This window comes from Polypterus senegalus, chromosome 1, assembly GCF_016835505.1.
Source record: "Polypterus senegalus isolate Bchr_013 chromosome 1, ASM1683550v1, whole genome shotgun sequence".
Lineage (NCBI taxonomy): Eukaryota > Metazoa > Chordata > Cladistia > Polypteriformes > Polypteridae > Polypterus > Polypterus senegalus.
In genome coordinates, this window is record NC_053154.1 from 139221907 (window position 1) to 139245069 (window position 23163).

Consider the following 23163-nt stretch of genomic DNA (forward strand, 5'->3'; position numbering starts at 1 on the left):
ATAGAGGCTGATTTCCTGAAATGCTGTCAATTTTACATGAAGTGATAGATAAGGATTTATTTTCTTCTTTTTTACATGCTTGATTTTTAAAGCAATTATAGTTACTTGTTAGAAGGGGGGAAAAAAAAGATGATAATGGTTTGAAGCAAAGTGGTATGAAGGAAAAGGCAACTTTTTGCCACTTTGTCCAGAATGCTCATTCAGAACAAAGCTTGTGTTTAAAAGGCTAAACACTCCCAGACACTGCAATTAAAGAAAACTAACAAAAGCCAGACACGAGGAGCTCATTAAGTCAATAGTTTTTCTTCACATGATAGCTAGGAAATTTGGGTTTATCTTATTTTAGTCAGAAAGGTCCTACTTGGCTTCCCAGTGTTTAATAAATTGAAGCAAATGTTTCATATTAAGGAGTATGCAGATTTTTTTTCTACCTTTACATTTAACTATCTGACATGCTGAACAATGGGAAGAGTTCCAAGACATTTTTAGCATGTCAGTCAATGCATAATGAAACCCTTACAGATCTCACCTAAACTTCCAAGAGGTAATTAAACGAGAAAAAAAAAACCAAAAAAAAAACCAGTGCTTTAGTGCTGTACTGCATGCCTACTTCAGTTAATTTTACTAAAACATGGTAGGAGCTCCTCTATTATAAAGTCATTTTTGATCAACATGAATGAAAAGATGATTATATTTTGATTTTGTGCAATAAACCATTAATGGCTGAATTATAATATTTGTGATTTTTAAAGCCATCAAAAGGATAGAAAATACTTTAAAGTGTAATATCTTTCTTTAGGCATCAACAAAACTAGTCATCCTTTAACCCAACATTTGAAACTCTTAATGTTTACTGGGAGCAGGACAGTGGCACATTTCTGTCATAAGATAGAAAAATCAAATCAAAACCACAAAATAAAAATGCTTACTCAATTCACAGTGCTCGAAATTTGTCAGGAGATTGCAGGTATCCCATATAAATGTAGTAATTGCCCACAAATTCGAATTTTTAATGTGCAGATATTTATATGATAAGCAGTATTCCATGGATTTTTCAAGAATACTCAGCATTTTAATTCTATTTTAGAATTGTGCCCAATTTTGTACTTAGCAATTAATTTATCTTTTTCATTGTTTAGGCTTTGTTCAGGTCATCTGTATAGGATGTCACCTATCTGTTGCAGTTCCTTTGACCAGAATATGCAGCTTCAGGATTCAGCAAATCGGCTGTGCAGTGGAGCTGTGTAAGTGCAAACCAGGAGTCAAAGACACGTGATTCTCTGTGTTTAAACCGTACTTTAGAAGAAATTCAACTAAAATATGTTAAAAACTGGAGCCTTAAAGCAGTCTTATATACTGTAATTCTTGCTCTCAGATCAACATGAGACTTCAGAAAATTGGCTTGTTTACTGAAGTAATATTCAGTTTTCATGTGACATTTAGACACACGTATTCGACATTTCCTTAAAATGTTTATAGTGGGATGATTTTCTTTAAGCGTAAATCTGTAAAGTAAAATCAGCGAAACACACAAAAAGATAAGAAAAATACTCAAGGATAACTTTCAAGGAAATTGGCTGTAGATATATCCATGGCTAATGCTGCTACCTCTCAAAATCTGAAAGGAAGCATGAAATCACAATTCACCTTTATGTTTTCTTATGGTCTTTTAGAATGTTTTTTTTGGTTCTGGCAGTGGTTTATTATAATCTCAAAGTAAATGTATATACTGGCAAAATGTTATTAATCACAGGATATTCTCAGACCTACTTACTCCATTTCAGAGCAGCAGAGAGCAAGAGCCTATGCTGGCAGCACTGGGCACAATGCAGGAAAAGGGCCCGGACCAGGTAAAAGTCTACACACATACACCCGTACTTATGCTGGGACCATATAACCAGCCCTAAGAGGATTTGAGAATGTGGGGAAAAAAAGCTGGAACACCCAGAAGAAAAGCACAAGATACAGGGAGAAAATGCAAACTCCACACAGACAATCAGGTGCTGAATTTGAACCTAGTATGCTGATCTGTAATATGGCAGTGCTAATAAGTGAGCGCTATTATATGCCTCTCTCAGCCAAATAGGAGTGGAAATAATATTATATAATTTGAAAGAGTAGAAATGACAAATTATTTTAAAGACTGGCTGATTAGATTATCTCAAAATTTTATAAATTATTGTAAACCTCAATAACATGTCGTGACATTTTAAAAGAGCCTGGAATATTAATGTCACAGTATTTGTTTAAACTGAGGGTTTTAAACCCCTTTAACACAGAACACTTTCGTTCCCTGCCCCACAGAGTCCGAAATCCCCCCTTATGTTAAATTTAGCCAATTTCAGAAAAGAGTTTCAAGCCCTAATTTATTATACACATTAGGATTTCTAATGCATCTTACGTAAATGAACAGCATTAAGTTTAAATGTACTGGGATTAATTACTGTATATTCATTTTCAAGGTAACTAAGAAACTTAGAAATTTTAACATAATTCTAAACTGACTTTTTAAACTTCTTATCCTCTTTTTCCCCGCAATTGGTGGTCTACAACATGTCATGAATTTTAATTCATCCACAAAAAAAGCTCAGCTTTGAAATTTAGTGTTCACATAACGAGTAAATATGATAAAGTCTGCCCAAATCTGAACTCCCTACCTAAATGTTTGAGTCAACAAGATGAATCCTTTCTATAGTAAATGATAATGAAGTTTTAAATTTAGAACACTAATCCTAATGTTGGAATACCCATTACTTTGAAATTATGATGATTTTATTATGACAATTGCGGATAAGCGGGTTTGGAAGATAGATGAGATGGATGGATGGTTATGTCCTAACTTGGCAAAAGGCAATTGATTTGTGCCATGTTGTTCAGTTCATTCTTTTCCCATTTATCTTTTTAACTTGCTTATGTAGTAATAAAAGCACAGGGATGCCAGACCTGAATTAAACACTCCACTAAAAAAAACAACACATGTTGATGAATGAATTGTCTGCCTCAGCACAAGACTTTCACAGCATTACTACTAATGTGTGTTAAACCACACAGGGCATTGCTTATCACTGGTGAGCAAATGTCTCTTAGACAAATGTCAGGAGTCTCTGCACAATGCAGCCATGTGTAGGACAGGGAGAGAGAGCATCACACATTTTCCAGTTACATTTGAACTTTTCACTAATAAAAACTACTTTTATTTCTCTCTGTAATCAGTGTTAATTCTTCACACAAAATAAACAAGGCCTGAAATTATGTAGCAGGAACTACATTGTCCTATCTGTACGTTTCAAATTTGTATAGGAGAGGGAAGAAAGAACTTCCCACTCCATGGATGAATGGAAATGTTAAAAGCTTTGGACATGTAGTGGTGGAGAATAGAGTATCAAGAAATGCGGACATTCCGAAATCCAATTAACATTTTCAGTAAATGTTGGTGCTGTTGACATTGTCACAGCCTGAGATATCAACCACATGAGAAAGCAGCTTGAACAGGATTGCACACCCTTTTACACATGCCATGGATTCAAATAAACCAAAAAAATCAACAGAAAATGTAACACAAATTACACTTTGAAGGAAAGATCATCCAAACATTTTCCAGTCCACTCGTTCTATTCTAGAATAACCAGGAGTTATGGCCTATCTTGGCATCATGAGGTATAAGGCAAGAGCCAACTGTGAACAGATGCCAGCCCACACCAGGGCACAATCACAGAGATACCTACTGTATGCTCACTTATACAAAGTTAACTCAGAATCCGTAAATAAAATAATCGGTTTGTACAAAGCTCAACGTGAAAATCCAACACAAAAAAGTAACCAAGGTGGAAACTGAATTCGAGTCCCTGAAGCCGTGAAGCAGCAGGTCTTGCCCTTTTGTCACTGGAGTAAAACATCTTAGTCCAACTGAAGAAGCCAATGACTGACACAAAAGCACATTGCACAGCAGATGTCTACATTAAGGTCCTCTTAAAACCTGGTGTACATGACACTGTGTTTGCACCTTAACCTTTGTTCAATGTGCTAAATGTACACTTGGATGTGAAATCATCTTGTGAAGACCCATGCTGATAGATGTGTATTATATAAAAAAAAAAACAGATTCATTTATATTTTATCATTTTTAAAGTGGAAAAATGTGTACAGTATTGCATAAAATGATATGTTCTCTTTGTAATTACATGGAAACTAGCTGACTATTTCATCCATCCACCATCAAACCTGCCTAATTTGATATAAAGTCTTAGAGCGGTGGTGTATAATAGCAGGATCATGCACAATATACGACTCAACACACACTCACACAAGACTGTTTATCTTTATTGTATCCAATATCTTTCAAACTTAACCTCTTTATAAAACTATTTAACACAGGGGAAAAAAAGTCTTACAATTTTTTTGCACACAATTGCAGCACAACGTGAACAAGTCACATTCTTAGGAGTGCAGAGGGTGACTGTAGTTAGGATTGAAATCCACACTTTAGGTGATAAACTGCCAAAGTCTAAAAAAGGCCAACTGTGTAATCCAGGTGGAAGTTCTGTGACATGTTGAGCCCCAATATTTAAATGCTCAAGAAACGGCAAGAAACCTCTTATACCTAAAATGATTCTTAGAAGGAAAAAATGAATGGGCTTTATGATATATAAAAAAAAGCAGTAAGCATCTTTATTAACATGGACTTAACTTCATTATTCGCTAATTATCCTGTATTGCTGCTAAAGTGCTTGTTTCATATTCAGAAAATGTGACCTGTCTTGCTATAATACTAGCACCTTTCTAAAGCTATATCCGCAGGCCTACGTGGCAGAATTTGACAAAACACAGCATGGGTGTTTGTCAGAAAACGTTAATGCATGTGCAGTGAAAACAGGCAACTGTGACATACTTTTGCACTCTGTTTACGCTTGATTAACTAACTGCCTGATGGCAATGCTGAATCGCTTGCCCAACTTTAATGAAAATAAGCGTGGGCATTTTCACGAAACACTTTTTTACAGTACATATCACTAATGATAATGTCATCCACAATTAGGCTCTGATCTGCTTCTGGAGAATGAAAAAGGTTTAAAGATTGTTAGGGTACAGGTAGTACAGTTTAAAAATGAGAAAAAAAAATATTAAACAGGCCTGCATTTAACCTTCAGTTACAGTATAGTTCAAACGTAATCCAAATACCAGTATTTGGGGGAAATGTCCCTTGTGTCCTATCCCAAATCTGCCTTTTAAAAAGTCTCTGTTCATAATGGAGAGTTCCTCCTTCCCCATGTTAATAAAGACGATTCAAGGATATGATATAAAGTTAAGTCTCTAGAGGATGTGGATGGTTTCCAGGAAATTGCTCTTTAACCTTCTGTTTCTAATTAGAGAAATTTGTCCTTCTAAATCACCTAATTTTGTTTCAAACCTTTAAAAATGTTACTAACTCGGATATACAGGAAACTGGAAGTGTTGACTTTATCATCACAGGATACTATGGTACTTAATTCCCTGCCTCTGTAGTCTTCCTTGATGGAAATATGGCTGGTTAAAATCTTCACTGTATGACACATTGTTTCTAAAGCTCATGTAGGTACCAAGGTTGATGGACTGGCATCACAGAAAGAAGTGAACTTTGTGCCTTCCTGGCTGGGAAGCCATAAAAGAATGAACAGGTGGAGATTGTTTATTAAGAACAATACCTTCCCCAATACGCTAGATTTCAGCATCCCTTGGGTAGAATTTCAAGTGCACACCTGCTGGGAGTTGTAGTTCCAACTGGCAGCCCTGCTGGGTGTCTTAGGAGACACCAAGGGGTACTGCAGAAAATAGTCCTTATTTTAAAAGAGATTCTGCCTGACACAGAAGTGCTACCTGAAAGCAACATGGTGGCACCAGAAGTTCTCTCACATTAAGGATAAAAGAACCCACAAAACATCACCTGTATGGGTCAGAGTCAGAAGGCAGAGGTCGACACTAACCTGGAGATATACAGGGCGAGTCAAAATTATGTTAACATTTGAATGGCGGAAACAATTTACAATACTCACAAAACATACTTCATACAGTATGTGCAAGATGATTTACAGGAATGTCTCAACCTGTTCACCATCATGTTCAACACATGTACCATATGTGGCACATACTGTAAATTGTCCACAAAAACTGTATACAAGTAAATACATAGCAGTACCATTAATGTTAACAGAATTTTGACTCATCCTGTATTGTCTGTGGTTGTGGAACTGGCTCACTTGCTCACTTGTGAAGGTACTGTGTTTAACAAACAAAGTCTTTTGTTGAAACCGGGACTGTGATGGGTGTGTTGGTCTCTGGAGTTTGGGGGTCTCAATAAATCTAATGAACACTCCTAATTCGGTTTAAAAAAATTTCATTGGTGTTGAATTATACTATTGATACAATTTTTATTTTACGCTTAAGACAATAGCTGGTCTTGTACCCGAAATGCAGATCTTAGGATTTATGTAAACACAATTCATTACTGTTATTCGCATGTCCTTCGTGCAAAGGGTGAAATGTTCCTTCTTCTACTATAAAAGCCAGGTTCCACTCAGTGAAACCACAACATGTCCACAAGGTGTAGGAGAATAAATTGCCATTTCTTTTATAAGTGATTCAATTACTCACCAAGTCTATAGACAAGGTACTTTGGATTTACTACCTTTTACAAGTATTACAATGCATCACAAAATTATACAAATAAACCTTTCAGGTCATGTATAAATTTGAAGCATAAGCAATGACTGTATAAATAAACTGCACACTTCATAAGTAATGTAAAAGGCAATTTTATTACTCATACACAAATGTAAAGATATATGTCTCTACTGCATGTTGAATAACTGGCAGAAATTACTATTAAGACTACACATCCACATTTGATAAACGGTGGCACTGAAAAATATCATGCATTCATACCAACAGTATACAGTTGTGCTCATAAAAGTTTACATTCTATGGCAGAATTTGTGAAATATTGGCCATTGTTTGGAAAATCTAAGTAATTGTGCAGAAAGCTTCCCTTTTAATTTAAGTGAGGCAATTTATTATCACAGAATTATGTGTGCCCTTTTTAAATCATAATAACTGAAATTACCCAAAAGGGCCTGGTCAGAAGTTTACATACCCTTGAATGTTGGGGCCAATAATATACACATAAGCTGACACACAAGGGTTCAAATTAAGGGTAATTAAGTGAAAGTGCCAACACTTGTAGCTTCTTCGATTGTAATCAGTGTCTGAATAAACAGTCAATTTAAAATTCATGCAGAGCTGCACTGACTTTGCTGGATAACAAGCCATGGGGAAAGAAAAAGTACTGTCAAAGGAGCTGAGAGAAAAAGTTTTTGATCTGTATAAATCATTGAAAATATATCCGTAGATCTGAAAATGCCTGTCAATAATGTTCAGAGTCTGATAATAAAAAAAAATATATATTTTTTTTTTTAAAAAGTGGAAAGTTAGTGGTTCTGTTGTTACCAAGCCACGGTCAGGAAGACCAACCAAGATTTCAGCCACAACTGTCAGGATCATTTGTTGAGTTGCCAAGAAAAACCACACAAGCCACTCTGGCTGAGACACAGACTTCTTTGCAGACAAGTGGTGTTCCTATTTCAAGATGCAAAATAAGGAGGTACTTGAATGAAAATGGGTTGCATGGTAGAGCTGCAAGATAAAAAGCCCTTACTGTGCCAACACCACAGAACTGCCCACTTACAATTTGCCAAACAGCATCTAGACAAACCTCAAAACCTCTGGAACCAAGTCCCTTGGAGTGAGGATACCAAAATTGAACTGTATGGTCACAACCATAAATGCTATATTTGGAGAGGATATAACAAGGCCCATGACGAAAAGCACACCATCCCTACTGTGATGCATGGAGGTGGATCGCTGATGTCCTGGGGGTGTGTGAGCTATAGTGGCACAGGTAACTTAGTGAAAATTGATGGTAAGATGAATGCAACATGTTACTGGAAAATATTGGAGGACAATTTGCATTCATAAGTCTGGAAGCTGCGCATGGGATGCACTTGAATCTTCCAACATGACAATGATCCAGAACACAAGGCCAAGTTGACCCTTCGGTGACTACAGCAGAAAAAAGTAAATACGCTGGAGTGGCCATCATAGTTTCTTGACCTCAGTTTCATTGAGCCACTTTGGAGAGATCTCAAACTTGCAGTTCAGGCAAAGCAACCCAAGAATTTATGGAAGCTTTTCACCAAGAAGAATGGTAAGGAAGCTCTGCCATCTGAGAAAATCAACAGCCTCATCCACAGCCACATCACAGAACACTGCATGCCATCATTGATGCTAAAGGGGCAATAAACAGAAGTAAGAACTAAGGATATGCAAACTTTTGAACAGGGATGTGGTATATCGGGTCCACAGCTCCCGTCAAAGGCCAGGTTTAAATAAATAAGCACCACGTTCGCAGCTTGGTGAGGGGGCGTGGTGGTTGTGTGGCTGAGGCAGTTCTTGGGGCGATTCGTGACGTGGGCGTTTCTCACCTAAGTGCACAGGTGGGAAACTGTCCGCATCCGTGATTGTTCCTGGGGCCACTGATTTGCCACAGCTGCCATGCCCTCTTGATAAACAGAAGCACGAGTCAGTTAGGAGAAAGAAAGAAGAAGGAAAAAGAAAGAGAGAGAAGGAAACAAAGGTTGCTGGAGAGCAGGAAGCAATGTGGCGAGAGAGCCGGTGTGAGCGAGTGAGTGCAGGCTCACAGGTAGGCAGCTGGGAGGTGAGCCCACGAGGGGAGTGTTTGGGCAACACTTGGTGGGGCTGAAGGAAGTGGTCGCTCCAGCTGAGCGATTAAGGAGCTGGAGTGACCAGTTGAAGGGCGACCGGCCGCGTAAGGCTGTTAAGGCAGCTTGGAGTTGGGAGGCTTGGTTGGTGAAGTCCTTGACGTGAGCGTCCTGGTCGTCAAGGAAACCAAGTCTCAGTCTGGGATGAGTGTGCGACCGAAGCCAGGGATCAGGAGGCCTCCAGGCCAGTCGAGCGGAGAAAAGATCAGCTGCTGAGAGGGCGACTCTTGTTGCGGGGGCCCAAACGGGAGAAACAGGGAAGACGCCAAGTAAAAGATAAGATTGTGTTTTAAAAGACTGCTTCTGCATTGTGTTATTTTAACCTCCCTGTTTTTAGATTTTTCTAATGGTTTTTAACCTCCACGTTTCACAACTGTTTTTATGGATTATTTATTTGAAGACATTTTTGAATACACTGCACTTTATTTTAAACACCTTGTTTTTGTTGATTGTTTAATTAAATCACTTTACACTTTTCCACCATCCCCTTGCTTTGTTGTGCCTCACTGCTAAGCTCATCAGTAACATTACCGACGGTGTAAGGTTGAAGGGCTCCCAGAAGAAGGGAGCATGCAACACACCCGCATCGTCACAAGGGACCATCTCATTATTTTCCTTAATACTAAGTTTTGTTTAATAGCTGTGCTGTTCTATGATGCCTTATAGTTTAACTTGGATTCCATTAAAAGTAAATGAAATGTCTTTTGCCTGATCATTTCTTTAAAGTGTGGTACACATTTTACAAATTCTGCCAGAGTATGTAAACTTATGAGCACAACTGTATGTGTCAGTACATGAACTGCAGAGGTAATGAACAACCATAGAATAGAAACAGCTCACCAAGTGAAAATGTCCATCTTCACACGAGTCAGAAGATGCAGAATTTTTTTTTATCCACATTAAGTAAAGGCTTTGCCCTCAGTTGCACTACGTTCTGTTTTTTCGTCCAGCTAGTAGGTTAGCATGGCCTTGACTCAGATCCAATACATGTGGACAGTTTGCACATTCTCCAACTGCTTACGTGTGTTTTCTATCTAGCTTCTTCCCATACTGCAAAAATATGTGAGTTAAAGTGGGCATGTGAGTCAGTGTATTCTTTGAGCAACATGTGGCCTACCTACACTTACTTCTTTCCTTACACCAAAGTCTCCACAAACTTGTAGTAGAATAAGCGGGTTTAGAAAACGAATCAATAAATCCTTTTTGGATTGCAAACATCATAATTAAGTGCTGTCAAGATATGTAAATGTCATTAAAAGAAAAAAAATGCAGAAAATAGCACTTTCCTGCTTGTTCTTAATGACTTACTCCTATAATTTTGCATTGTTTTGATTTGAAGAAACCGGACACATTTCAACAGCTCTGTTCACCTTGCCATGCCTCATAGTTAGAGCTTCCTTGACATGCTACATCTAAGTGGCAACGGGAATGACACTGCTTATAGTTTTTTTTTTTATCCTCCTTACTATTCTCCATCACAATGATGTCCCAATTTCTTCACTTCAACTCTACCATTACTTTAGACAATCAGAACATCTTCAGTTAGTGCAAGTCTACAGTTACTTCCTCTAACACAGAACTGTCATATTTTATCTTAATTGCCCAAAGGAGAGTTGGCTTCTCCCTTGAACCTGATGCTGAACCCACCCTTGACCCTAAACTTGGATTAAATCAGTTTAGAAAACCTATGCATAAAATTGAATTAATCATTAAAACTTATTAAAATAAAAACTTTGTTACTCCTTTGCAAAGTTGAAAATTTTTAATCTTCAAACTAATTTATCAAGCTTTCTGACAATGGTTTTTCCACTACTGCAAGCTTCGTTATGCAATGTTTGGGTAGTTTAGCGTTGAGGCTCCTGCAGTCTTGTTCGACATCCATATTTATATTAAGCCACAACTTTTCCTCCTTGTTGTATTTTAGTTTCTTTCCAGGGTAGATTCTATACAGTAATTGCAAGACCCACCATGCCAAAGGCAGTCACCATCTGCTCACATTTATATAAAGCTAGGGTGTACTAGTGCTAGGGACAAACTCAAAGAGTAATCAAACCTAACAAACTTTTGAGTTTCAATGTAAAATTGATACTAGTGGGCATCCCAGCAAACTCTTATCTGTTGGGTAATCCATAATAATCTTCTGCTATATTGAAGAAAAAGGTTTTATAGGGTTGATTCCTCTTAATTGGGGCTGCATGTTGAGTTTGTACCCAGCATAATGTACATCACAGGTTTGCTGTGTTTCTTTGCACACATGCATTCGATTATATTTCAAGTTTTGAACTTCTTGGTATGTGATGTGACATTATTGAAATCACCACACTAGAAGAAGAGCACAGTAAGAATGGTCTGCATTCAAAATTGTTGTATTTTACTTACCTAAAATTCTTCCATTTTTTGATATAATTAAAAACATTTTAAAAAATTATAAATTGAAACTGTTTATGTTGTCTTAATTATGTTAGACAATACATACAAATATCTGGAGAATTCATAAATGCTACATTCAGCAGCTTTACTATGACACAAGAAAAGTTCATTACTCACCAAATAACACCATACATAATTGTACCACTGAAATGAAAAGCATACATTTGTTCAAACAGATAATTAAGAAAAAAAAAACCCAAAAAGATCACTGTAGGATCAAAATTCAGAATTCACATTTAAGCAAGTAAAGCTTAGACATGCAGTAATTCAGATCATTCTATTATCTGTGTATGTGTTAAAGGAGGTAGACCTAAATACTCAGAGGACCTTTGCAGCTCATGTAGGCTTTAAAATGTGTGGTTAGGTGGATGGAATACCTCAAAAAAGTCCTTGTCTAAGTGGTGTAAGTTAAATCATAAACTCACTACAACACTGACTGGCTTTCACTCTCTTGGTGTGGAAGGGTGTAAATTGAGAATGATCTGCTAATTTAACACACAAAAAAAAAAAAGGATACAAGTAAAAGAGATAAAGATTATGCCATTTGTATCAGACTTACTTCCTGATCTCTTTTTAGTCGGTCATATTTTAGGAGGGTATACAACTGATGGGGAACACTTAGCTGCAAATGCACTGACAGATTTCTCGGACTGAGAGAGACAGTCAATGTTAAATGCAAAGGTCTTCATAGGAGCATTCTATAGAGTTGGTGTCTGTGCCTTCATCTGGATTCAAATGACAATTTTTGGTTGAAGGAAGGTAATGATTGGTTTCCTTGCATAGGTGAAAATAGTGTGGGAGGGGACAGAGGAAACAGACAGTTTTGGATCTAAAGTGAGTGAATCATTTTCCTCAGAACATAAAACATTTTAAGTGGAAGTGCTAATTGAGAAAACATTGTTATAGCACATGCTAAAGTAGCACCTCACTTTTCATGCCAATGAAGACTAGTGGTGTATACAAGGAGCCTTTACGATTATCAAATTTTTTTATAACAGAGTGTAATTGTCAGTCAGAGAAAATGCATGTCTGCTTTTATTTAATGCTGTTAAAGAGCCTGAATATAAGCATTACACATGTGATTGCCATGGTAGTTATTTTGAGACAAGAATACAAATCATTTCTGTCAGGATGACCAAAGGATATGAAATCTACAACTTGAGAGATAAAGCAGATATACTCTGAAAGCTTGCCTGAAAAAATAGGGCCATGAAAACAATTCTGCATATTAAAAAACACACAAACAGCATTCTTCTACTTTCAGGAAGAGACACAAGAAGAGGTTACCTTAAAGTAGAATTCATTGACTTGTTTGAAATTAATAGTTTAATCATTGATACCAGAGATAGTTCCAGCCCTTTAAAAGTCATCACTTCAATTAAGCTGGTTTTTTGGCCCAACAGATTGTGGGTGAACATATCTAGCTTTGTGGTTTGAACAGGCTCAAAAACTCAACAAACACACACTAAATGAGATGAGAGGCTTTCTTAAATCTCTCATACACAGCCAAACTGGAACAGCAGTTTAGTAAATAACTGCTGTGTGAGAAGAACCTTGCCTACATTAAATGAGCACTAAAACTATACATTTTAATGCACAAGAACATCATGTCCAATATATCCATGCCATGCGTTATTTGGGTGTTCAGAGCTTAGGCTGAATCATGTCAAATCATTGTTTTTCCCTTCATTATACTGGTAAGACAATGATTTTAACTTAAGTCCTCACTAAAGTCAAGTTATTAACATTTTTAATATAGCTTGCTAAATCTAAAACCATCCAAGAATATTAGTCTTATTTAACATAGCTAAGAGTAGTTTGTCCCTGTGTCACTGATGAAGAGTTTGGAAAGTAATCCATTCCTTCTTCATATAGCTTGACACATAATGCCTAATTTTTCCTTTATACAAACTGATCAGCTGGGTTTTCACAAAGTATATTTTGTGAGAAGTTGATACAATCTTCTATATTCAAACAACTGTAGTAATTCAATCAAATGTCGTTCCTCCTGCACCAGAGATGATTCATGCCAAAACAACAGCTATGCTTCCAAAACTCCAAGGTGCCTATTCTAGCCTAGGTACACACAGTAAAGTTTTATTGAGAGCTTTTTACCACAGAATCAGAGGCATGGTAAAGCTAGAAGACATTGATTTGCTCATTATGTGCTGTGTTACCTGGTACAGGTAAGTTGAACATTATGCAATAATTGCTTACTTTTTATTTACCAGTATGGATAAGCTATACACATGGATCAGTAAAAAATATTTATGTTTAGAAGATCTGTCTTGGACTCGTTATGCTAATGTAGTTGATTCTTTTCTTTTTTTATCTTTAATTTAAATGTATTCTCTTAGATGATAAAAAGCATTACATTTTGCTGAAGTTATCAAAAAATTTTGAAAAGTGTTCTCCACTCTTGACAAAATGTTACTTGTACTGCTATAGAACAAATTATCAATACAGCAAAAATATTTTTCAAAACGTTTGCCTCAGTGATATCAAAAAAAGTATGGTATGCCAGCTGCATTGAATGTAGAAAATAGGAGCTGGCCCACAAAATGTCTCAATTAATATCATCTTAGCGAGACTGCTGCACTCAAGCAAGCGCAAGAACAAGCTGCTGGAAATTCAGCTTTGGAATTGCATTGTCAGTGGACGCATGCTAAGGAAAACGGAAAGCTTCAAGTAAAAGTAGAAATTAATTGTATCTCCCAAAGAATAAAACAAACATACATTTCTTGAGACATGAGATTTAAATACTAATCATTTTCTGAACATTTCACAACCATTGCCAGGGCAACAGCAAAAAACTGATCCACATTAGCAAGAAGGCAATGTGTAAACAGTTGAGCAAGCTTAAAATATTAAAATTGCCAAATAATAATAAAAAAAAAATCATCATGTCATTCAAATGATTGCCATACTAAATATTCTTAGTGGAGTTGACTAAGGCTCTCAACATTAAGTTTTTGATACTATTTGAGTAATCTAATTTGACCGAAACAAAAAACACTATTTGCTGTATTAGTTGCTGAATGTTGTCAATCCATATTTTTCATTCTAAAGATTCATTATAAAAGTCTATCTTATCTTTTTTCTGTGTTACAGAAACACCTAACTTTGGCTATAGGGCAGTATTTGATGAAATGGCTCACAGTGAGACAGCTCTACTTGTCCCTAATTTAGCCCAAAGATGCTTATAGTTTCAATTGAAACTGAGACATAGAATAGTGTAGAGAACAATTACAATTACGTATATGACGACTTATTTACTTCAGCCAACAGTTCTTATAACAAACAACTCACTTTGAAGACATCTCACCAACAAGAAAAAACAGCACAGATTAGAAGCAACATAAAAAGCACCATATAAGTATATGGACTGTAGTCCGCCACCATCTTGTATTTAATTTCCCCATGTTCATTCAAATTTTAGGTACAGTATATCATTTGACCATTTTTAGCTGGTCACTGCTCACTATGAATATTACGATGGAGGACAAAATTAGTTAGCATGTTCATAAAATAGTCATAATGTACAAAGCAGCAAAAAAAACAATAAATTTCAACACTTAAGTGCCCAGGACCTGCTAACATACAGAAAATTCACTCACATTTGGAATAAACACAAAAAAGGAAGGCAGGGTAGAGACAAAAACCTAAAAGCTCAGTCCTGCACGTCTCTAATTTTTTTTCCTTGTGCCCACCACATTCTATTAGAAAGTACACATACATTTTGCAATGGATACATAGTGAATTTATTGTATTGTTCAAAATTCAAAGAACAAGTGAGACAAAATTAATCATGTATAACAACAGCAGCAGACCAATGACATTACCAGCTAAGTGCTCTTGATTGCTTTTTTGTCCTTATTTACAATATTTTACCCGGTTAAATCATTTCTGTATTTGTTGACACAGTACTTCTTCTAATTTTCAAAATGGTTAATTAATGAGTCAAAGTTATTACATAAAATCCTCAAGAGAGCATTAGCCGAGACCCCTATGAGCAAAATATCTGACAGAGTGTTAAAATGAAGCATGTACAGGTCTGTACAGGTCTATCTGGAATGAAGAGATTTCATTGGACTTCACTGGCTGTATGTTTTAGGTTAGCACTTGCAGTGTATTTTTGTATTCTCTGCTTGCCAAGTTCAGCAAAGTGGATTTCGTAAGCATATACCATGTCTCGTTACAGAAACCCAAACTAGTTCCTCCGAGTTGGGTCAAAAAAGTAATTAATTTGATACAGAAGAGTGCAACCCTTTATAGCTTTTAAAGGCGTAAAAAAGATAAAACCTAAATACAATGCTCAGATTCATTTTTTTTTTCAAGATAGGACAATTTTTTTTTTGATAGATGGAGCAGAAATAATCAATTCTGTGTGGGATTGGCGACCTGTTGGCTACATGCAGGCTTATTGAGCTAACTGTGTACTGTTGTCGCTGCGGTAGGGAAGAAAAGAAGTCATACTTGTGTGTGTGTGTGTGTGTGTGTGTGTGTGTCGGAATTTAGAAGTGGTCAGTGAGGAACAAGTGGGAGGGGAGGTGCAAGGAGAGTTGGTTCAGGGAAGGGTCAGCTACTCACCTCATTGACCAGGTGAGGCAGTGAAAGCAGAGGCACAGATTGCAGAAAAGCTTACAGCTGCTTGAGTCTCTGTCTCCCCTGCAGGTGTTACTGCAGGCAAGGACGTGTGGAGCGCCTCTTAATAGGCATTCTGGGAGAACTTACAGGGGATTAAAAAAAAAAAAACAAAAAAAAAACCCACAGCATATTTTGTAATTCATCTGAATGGACATCGGATTTATTAAAAAACTCAAAAAATTTTTCAGCTGCCAGAAAACATTTTTATTTTACCCCTTTGTCCACTATCCATTAGACTTGCCTCTGTATGCCGAGTCAATTTTTATAATAAATACATTCTTATTTAAAACAGACCCTTTCCATTTAAAAAATAAAAAACCTGCAACAATTATAAGTTATACTTTCCCTCCAAGCCGTATACATCTTATCAAGGTTTCTGTCAACGACTTTCCACTGCACATAGATAGCCTGCTACAGTTTCTGTGGCCTACTGCCCTCGAAGGACATTATCTTGATGAAATCATGATCAATACAGCTAGCGTAAGCCAATGGAACTGAGAGACAATTCATTTTAATTGAAGCTATGCTTTGCATCGTCCTCAAATCTAATTCCAAGTCATTGCTTTCCAACTACATCTTGAAAATGTCTCACCCATTTGCTGAAAAATTTCCGACCGTTCAACCTCGCACTCTATGTGGTGTCCCTATTATCTCCCCAAGCCTCCCATCCTTGATTTTTTTTTTTGAGGCATATACTGTACAGGCTCTTCTGTGGCACAGATTTTTTTTCTTTGCTTTTTTTTTGCGTGCGTTTTATACATACCTCCTTTTCTACAAATTTTCTTGCCGGGTTTCCTGGCACATTCCTTGGATATTCTTTTTACTGCAAAATGAATAGAAGACTAAAAAATAACATGGAGCTCCATTATGAACAGTAGGAGCATGCAACACCACTCTTTGGCTTTTTAAAAATAAATATAGAAATATATTTAGATTTGTCTGCTTTTTTTTCTTTACTTCTCTCAATTTTTTTTTTTTTATAATTATCATCATACTTTCTGAATTAGAAGCTGGCAGATAGTATGTACTATCCCCAAGTCACTGAGCCTGCACACCCAATGAACAAATGATGGACGTTTTTAGTCTTTTGTTTAATATGGAGGGGGAAGAAGGAACTATTTTCCACGTGAATGGACGTGCCGTGACAGACAAAAAAATAAATAAATAAAATAAAAAAATAATGAGCATGGATGACGAAGTTAGGAAACAGATGTTCACACACACACACACACTCTCACACTCAGACACACAAAGACATGTGTACTGTAAGCAGCTACATGCACATATAAAATTCACAAGGCATGCACAATACATGCTTCAAATAATATTTAAATAATGAGTTAGAAAAATAATACTTAAAACAAAAAGGTCCCGTGTTCCTGTTGTAAACTCACCATCCTCTGTTGGGACATAGATATTTAAGAAAAGGCAGTCTTCACTCTGATCTTGAACGTAACTTGTAACTATGTCCAAATTATTTGTGAACCACACAGGTAGCATGACCTCTGGTAGCCTTCCTTCCAAGATATTCTGGGGACAAACTGGGGCAAACTGGGTAGCATTGCGTATTTCAGACCAAGGGACTGGTGGCTCCGGGGGCTGAAACCGGCGCTCTCCAATTGGAGGTGCAGCATACGGAACACCACGAAACTGTATAACTGGGCCCAAAATTTCATTGTTGAGTTCCTTTTTAAATCCTCGCAATTTACCATAAGTGGTTGTTACCACTGGGTCCGATTCATCAAGCTTCTGGGATGAGACAACAGCTGCCTGCAGCGTAAATCCAAGTATCCAGAGGACAAAAGTGACATCCACTCCCGAGTGTAGCTGCACCTTCATCACCCGCCACATATAGTTAAATCCTGGTGATTTCTGAAGTGACATCGTCCAAAATTATTTCTGTATAGCTGCACTAAAAGCAATCCTATTTATATCCACTTGCAAGGCAGGGCAATCTAAGCAAAGGTATCAAACCCCCAGAACACAATGCTGTCAAAATCTCAAAGGCTTTTCGCATGGCAAGTATTTCCCATTGATTTCACAGTTATTGGAGCGGCATCTTCACACGGCGCTATTTATCAGGCCACATCCTATCGACAATTCTATTTTCCATTCTGGCAATATGAACAGCATAGCCATTTACTGCAGATTTTCCTCGTATAAATCAAATCCAGTTAGCTGCAGGTCTATATCCTGTAGGAAATAAAAATAAGTCATTAGTATAAGAGAAAAAGATGGACAGAGCAGGGTTTCATTAGCTTTTACTATCTTTTCTATTGACGACAAGTTGACCCATTAGGCATTGCTGCCTGAGTATGACAGCACATCCATCATTCAAAGGTCTACAGCTGTTTAACTATTGATAGAGGGCCCTTTCATGTGAATATACCATTGGAATATTTCAAATAAGACAAAAGCAGTCAGACAATGAGCAATATAACTCTTAGACAAGTCACATTTAGGAAAACAAACTAAAAACAGCTGAGACATTGTTGTACATACACATGCATATACTGTACGAGTACACAGTATGTGCTTCCTTTACTTATTAACCCTTAACATTTGTTGTCTCATTTTAAACAAACAAGCTCATGTGCCCTGAGAGAGACCTGAGAAACTACCCAATGAGGGCAACAAACTCCAACCCTCCCATTTCACTGACACAGGTCAGCTCTGGAGAGAGCAAACTGCAGAGCAGAGCTCCCACCACAGAACAGACCTCACTATAGATCCTTGATCCTATTGGATTATTTCTATTTTGGCATTATTCCGAGATGTGTTATTCCACATGCCTTCAAGCGGCTCTAGAGATTATGAATATGAAACAGGCCAATTGGTGCTCCAACATTTCTTCTGTGACCTGTGTGTTCCTTCAGCCAACAATATTTCATACACACACACACACACATGCACACAAATATCTATACTGTATATAAAAAGCCAAATACCACTGACTCACTCATCACAAAATCTCCCGAACCATGAGGTCTTGTGACTTGAAATTTGGAATGTAGGTTACCCTTGGCCCATAGATGCTCATTAAGAAACGGTTTTAAAAATTTCGTGGTCCAAGCGTGTTCTGTCTGTATGTCTGTGCGGTTTATGTCTGTCCGCTTTTCACGAGAGAATTTCTTAATGGATTTAGATCTCGTTGTTTTCTATAATTTGCTTGAACTTTCCGGTTGATTTTGCGACTTCTCTCATCGCACTAAGTACCCTAGTTCGCTTGTGGTACCAATATATTTATGCAAATCCAACAGAGTGATTGTGGGCTGAGAGCAGGGGGGGGCAGGGCCTTCCTCATTCCCTCGCCAGCCTCTGTTCGACTTAGTCTATGCCTCGCCACATGTTGGAGTGCACCTTGCCTCCGCCTAGCTTCTGGTACCAGTTTGTTCAACAGACATCATCATCTACAGATTGTTAAGGAATAACGTTTGATGTTTTTGAGAGAGAGAGAGAGAGAGAGAGAGAGAGAGAGAGAGAGAGAGAGAGAGAGAGAGAGAGAGAGAGAGAGAGAGAGAGAGAGAGAGAGAGAGAGAGAGAGAGAGAAGAGCTCCATATGTTTTACAGGGTAGCTGCTGATCGCCAGATATCATGGCCACATGCTTTTTTCCCCACGCAGGGAACGCTTTCCCGTCAGAGCTGAACACACGATCAGATATAGTGTCAACATCTATTCACATTTAAAGTTTGTCCTGTTTCATCACAATGTGGGCGAAGCCACGGGGTACAGCTAGTATACAGTATATATATATATATATATATATATGTGTGTGTGTGTGTGTAAATAAAACTAAGATTACATACAGCATTGTAAGATTTGTGTATCTGGTGCTATCATTTTACTTTTAAATTGATACCTACAAAAAAGATCCAACGGTCAGAACATTAAAAATATACAGATTCAGTTTCATCCTTCTGTCCAATCTAACATTGTTATACTGTCATCCCTGAGCTTCAAGTACAAAGCAGAAACTAACCTTCTAGCATGGCAGCCCATGAGAGAACATTTTCTGTCATAAACTGTCACTCAGCCATGCAGCACCATTTAACTCAACCTTTACAATTTTTGACACAGGAGAGAGCTTGCATCAGCACAGATGGGGCACCTGCAAACTTCTAACAAAATCTAGGCTTAGAATAATTTCAAATTCATTAAGCTTATGATGTAGATCTCTAAGATTTTCTAGTATATGGGGTGGGCTCCAAAAAATGGATGGATAGATTTTTAAAATATGTGCTTCATATTTAGACAGATTTTGTTTATATGAACATGGTTTGCTCGGTGTTCCATATTTGACACCTAAATGAGGCAGATCAAATGTGACTATTAAACACACAGTTCCAGCTTTGGTGAGTTTTTTCTTTATGAAGTTATGAACTCTCTGCTACAATTTGCATAATCAGTTTAAACTCTGTCAACAAACCCAAGTCTTACTACGGCATGATTAGATTTTACTTTAACTGAGAAAAAACTGCCACACAAATACGCACATAAATTGTCCATGTGATCACACTTTGGTGTTCTATTATGCTTGAAATATTTATGTTGCCTAGTTCGTTATTTGGCAATTTTCACATCTTGGGCTTCTTTTGAGCTGAACCTAGAATTGTAAGTAATAAACTGAATGCCACTTGGAAACTCCCACAATCCTGTGTTACAGCTTTTTGAGACAGACTTTACTGTCATTTATAGTCAAAGGGATTAAAGCAAAAAGGATTCAGCCTCCATACTATAAGATGTGGAATGAATGTGAATCTATAACGTGTACTGGTTGGATAAAATATAGCACAAAATAAGATGAGCAGTTAAGTTGAGATGCAGTGTTATTTTAAAAAAATGCTGATGAGCATAACGACTTCTGTATTATCACTAAATTCTTTTATGGTTCCCAATCTGTTTTATATTGGCTATAAAAATGTCCAGTTTAAAAAATATTATATTAACTTCCAAGCTCACTAAAGGCATTAAATTATATGTAGTGAAAGCAAAAAAAGCCTTTCAATAACATGTGTGTATATACTTAGAGAAGATAAAAATAAAAATAACATCCCCCAGTGGAGAATACATACAATTACTGCATAAACTACTGCATCGTATGCAGGAAGAGATTTGCTATTTGTTTAACCACAGTACATCATGTAATACTCCTGTCCTTCAATCTTCTGAAGGCCATTTAAGTTCTTAATAAATGTTATGTTAGGTCAACTCCAAATGAAACTGAGCTACGCTTGCAACCCATATACTCATGGCTCATTTTAAAAGAGGAGAACACAATTACTTCTCATTAAGGTCTTCTGGTTCTTGTTGTTTTGATAATTTATTGCCTTAATAATGAAGAATAATAAAATTGTCATTCAAATTCAAAAAAGGTATATATTAGATCCAACAACCAAAACATTATTGCTGGACTTACCAGCCCAAGTGTTGTTTTACAACTCTAAGCAACTGCTTTAAGCAAGATGGTAGCTTACATACAGTAACATATTTGTGTAAAGACAAAATGTTTTAACCTGAATATAGTTACAAGATCAAGAACCCAAGCTGGAACTAATGCTAGATGTCTCTTCAGGGGCTTGTTGTGAAGCTGATGTTTACAATATACTTTACTCAAAAATGGCCAATGATTTAAGTAAAGGAACACACTTCCATAAAAATAGGCTGTTTTAACGAACACAGCTTCTTAGTTTGTCTTCAATGTGTGCCTCCAAAACAATACAAAATCCTAACTGAAAGGGTCCACTTGGTTTAAATTTCAAACATTTTGTAGCCAACAGGTTTGTCACATTTTTTTACATGTGAAAATTCATCCATCCATGTTGATAGAAATATGTAGAACTGTTACTGACAGTTTAGCACATCTTTCTTGTACAAGATTCATATAATTTAGTTCAAACTCAGCAGTGTCTACCAGCAGATTGTGGAGAGTTCATCACGCACAGCAGAAAACAAGACTGTGGCTCACATGTGCCATGGGACACCTGAGACTGAATGATGGATAAATATCAGGTTTTGGATGAAGACAGAGGCTAAGAACCAACCATGCATGGTATGCCAGTTCATTTTGCAGGCATATAGCCATACTCATTCACAGCAGAGTCAGTCATATAGTTCTAATTAACCAAACCTGCACATCTTAGAAAACAAATCTCATGCCGACAAACAATACAAATTCCTAACACAGAATGATCAGTCCAAAGAACAAACCCCATTCTCCAGGAGCTGAACAGTAGCAGTGCAAACTGTGAGGAATTTCCATTTCTTCCCTGTAAGAAGATATAGGATGTATTTTTGGATATCTAGAAAGATTTTTGTTTTTATATTTATTTTTTTGTGAAGTCACCACAGTGCAAGTCTGTACTGCCTCTCATGATGATGACCCCAATGCATGACTATCTCTGCAATGTCATGGCCAGTGGTTTGCAGTTGCCATCCTTGCTGTTAGTCATTTAATTCAGAGATTATAAGAAAATTTTGGTCATCATTCCCTGCTTATTTAGGATGGAATAGGGAAGGTGCAGACATCAGTGTTTTGGATTAATTTTTCTAGTGTTAGTTAAGCACAAGAACCATATTTATTTTTGGACTTTGTTTTAAATACATGATTTGGGTTTGATGATCAGTTTTGATTTCTCTTTTGGTTAGAACTTTGCGTGACAATGTCATTTTTCTCCCCCTACCAATCAAATTTTTCATATTTCCCTGTTCATTTTCCCACTCCAATAACTATTTAAAAACAGCCATGAACACCAAGACCGCTCACGATGTATGTTCATAACATAAACCTCCATACCACTAAAAACTGTGTCTTAAACTTTCTCTTAAATGGTTTCCATTTGTGACCTTGTGTTCCACTTCAAGAATATGCTTTAAAACAACATATCATCTGCAATAATTACACATCTAGTTTTTTCCTGCTTCGCAAGCCAGAAAGCAGCAGATGCATGACACAAACCTACAGGTTTAGTCAAAGTCTTGATTTACTTAGGATGACAACATTGTTTTACTTTCCTGTTTACTCACAAAAGCATACATTGCATTCATGGAAATTATGGTAGCATTCTTCTGACACAATACTTAATAAATGTACTTAGTAATGTCTTTGATAAACACTTTTTCTCAACTCTTGAACTCCAATATAATTTCTCTCTGTTAAAATTATTTTCCACACAGAGTTCATAATACTTATAAACCTCTCCTATGTATAATGCGTTAAAAATACTGAAAATTAACATATTTTGGCATATTCAGTGTATTAGTGACTACTAAGTAGCT

The 23163-nt window shown here is 36.9% G+C and overlaps 1 protein-coding gene across 5 annotated transcripts in view; it reads right to left on the reverse strand.

Moving 5' to 3' along the window:
• Positions 1-23163, reverse strand: part of nlgn1 (neuroligin 1) — a 657056-nt gene that overhangs the window by 588090 nt on the left and 45803 nt on the right. For all 5 annotated transcript variants that reach the window (XM_039758969.1, XM_039758960.1, XM_039758951.1 and 2 more), the window contains exon 2: positions 17282-18080. In XM_039758969.1, coding sequence (XP_039614903.1) covers positions 17282-17771 — 490 coding nt within the window. In that variant the 5' untranslated portion in view covers positions 17772-18080. The remainder of the gene's footprint in view (positions 1-17281; positions 18081-23163) is intronic.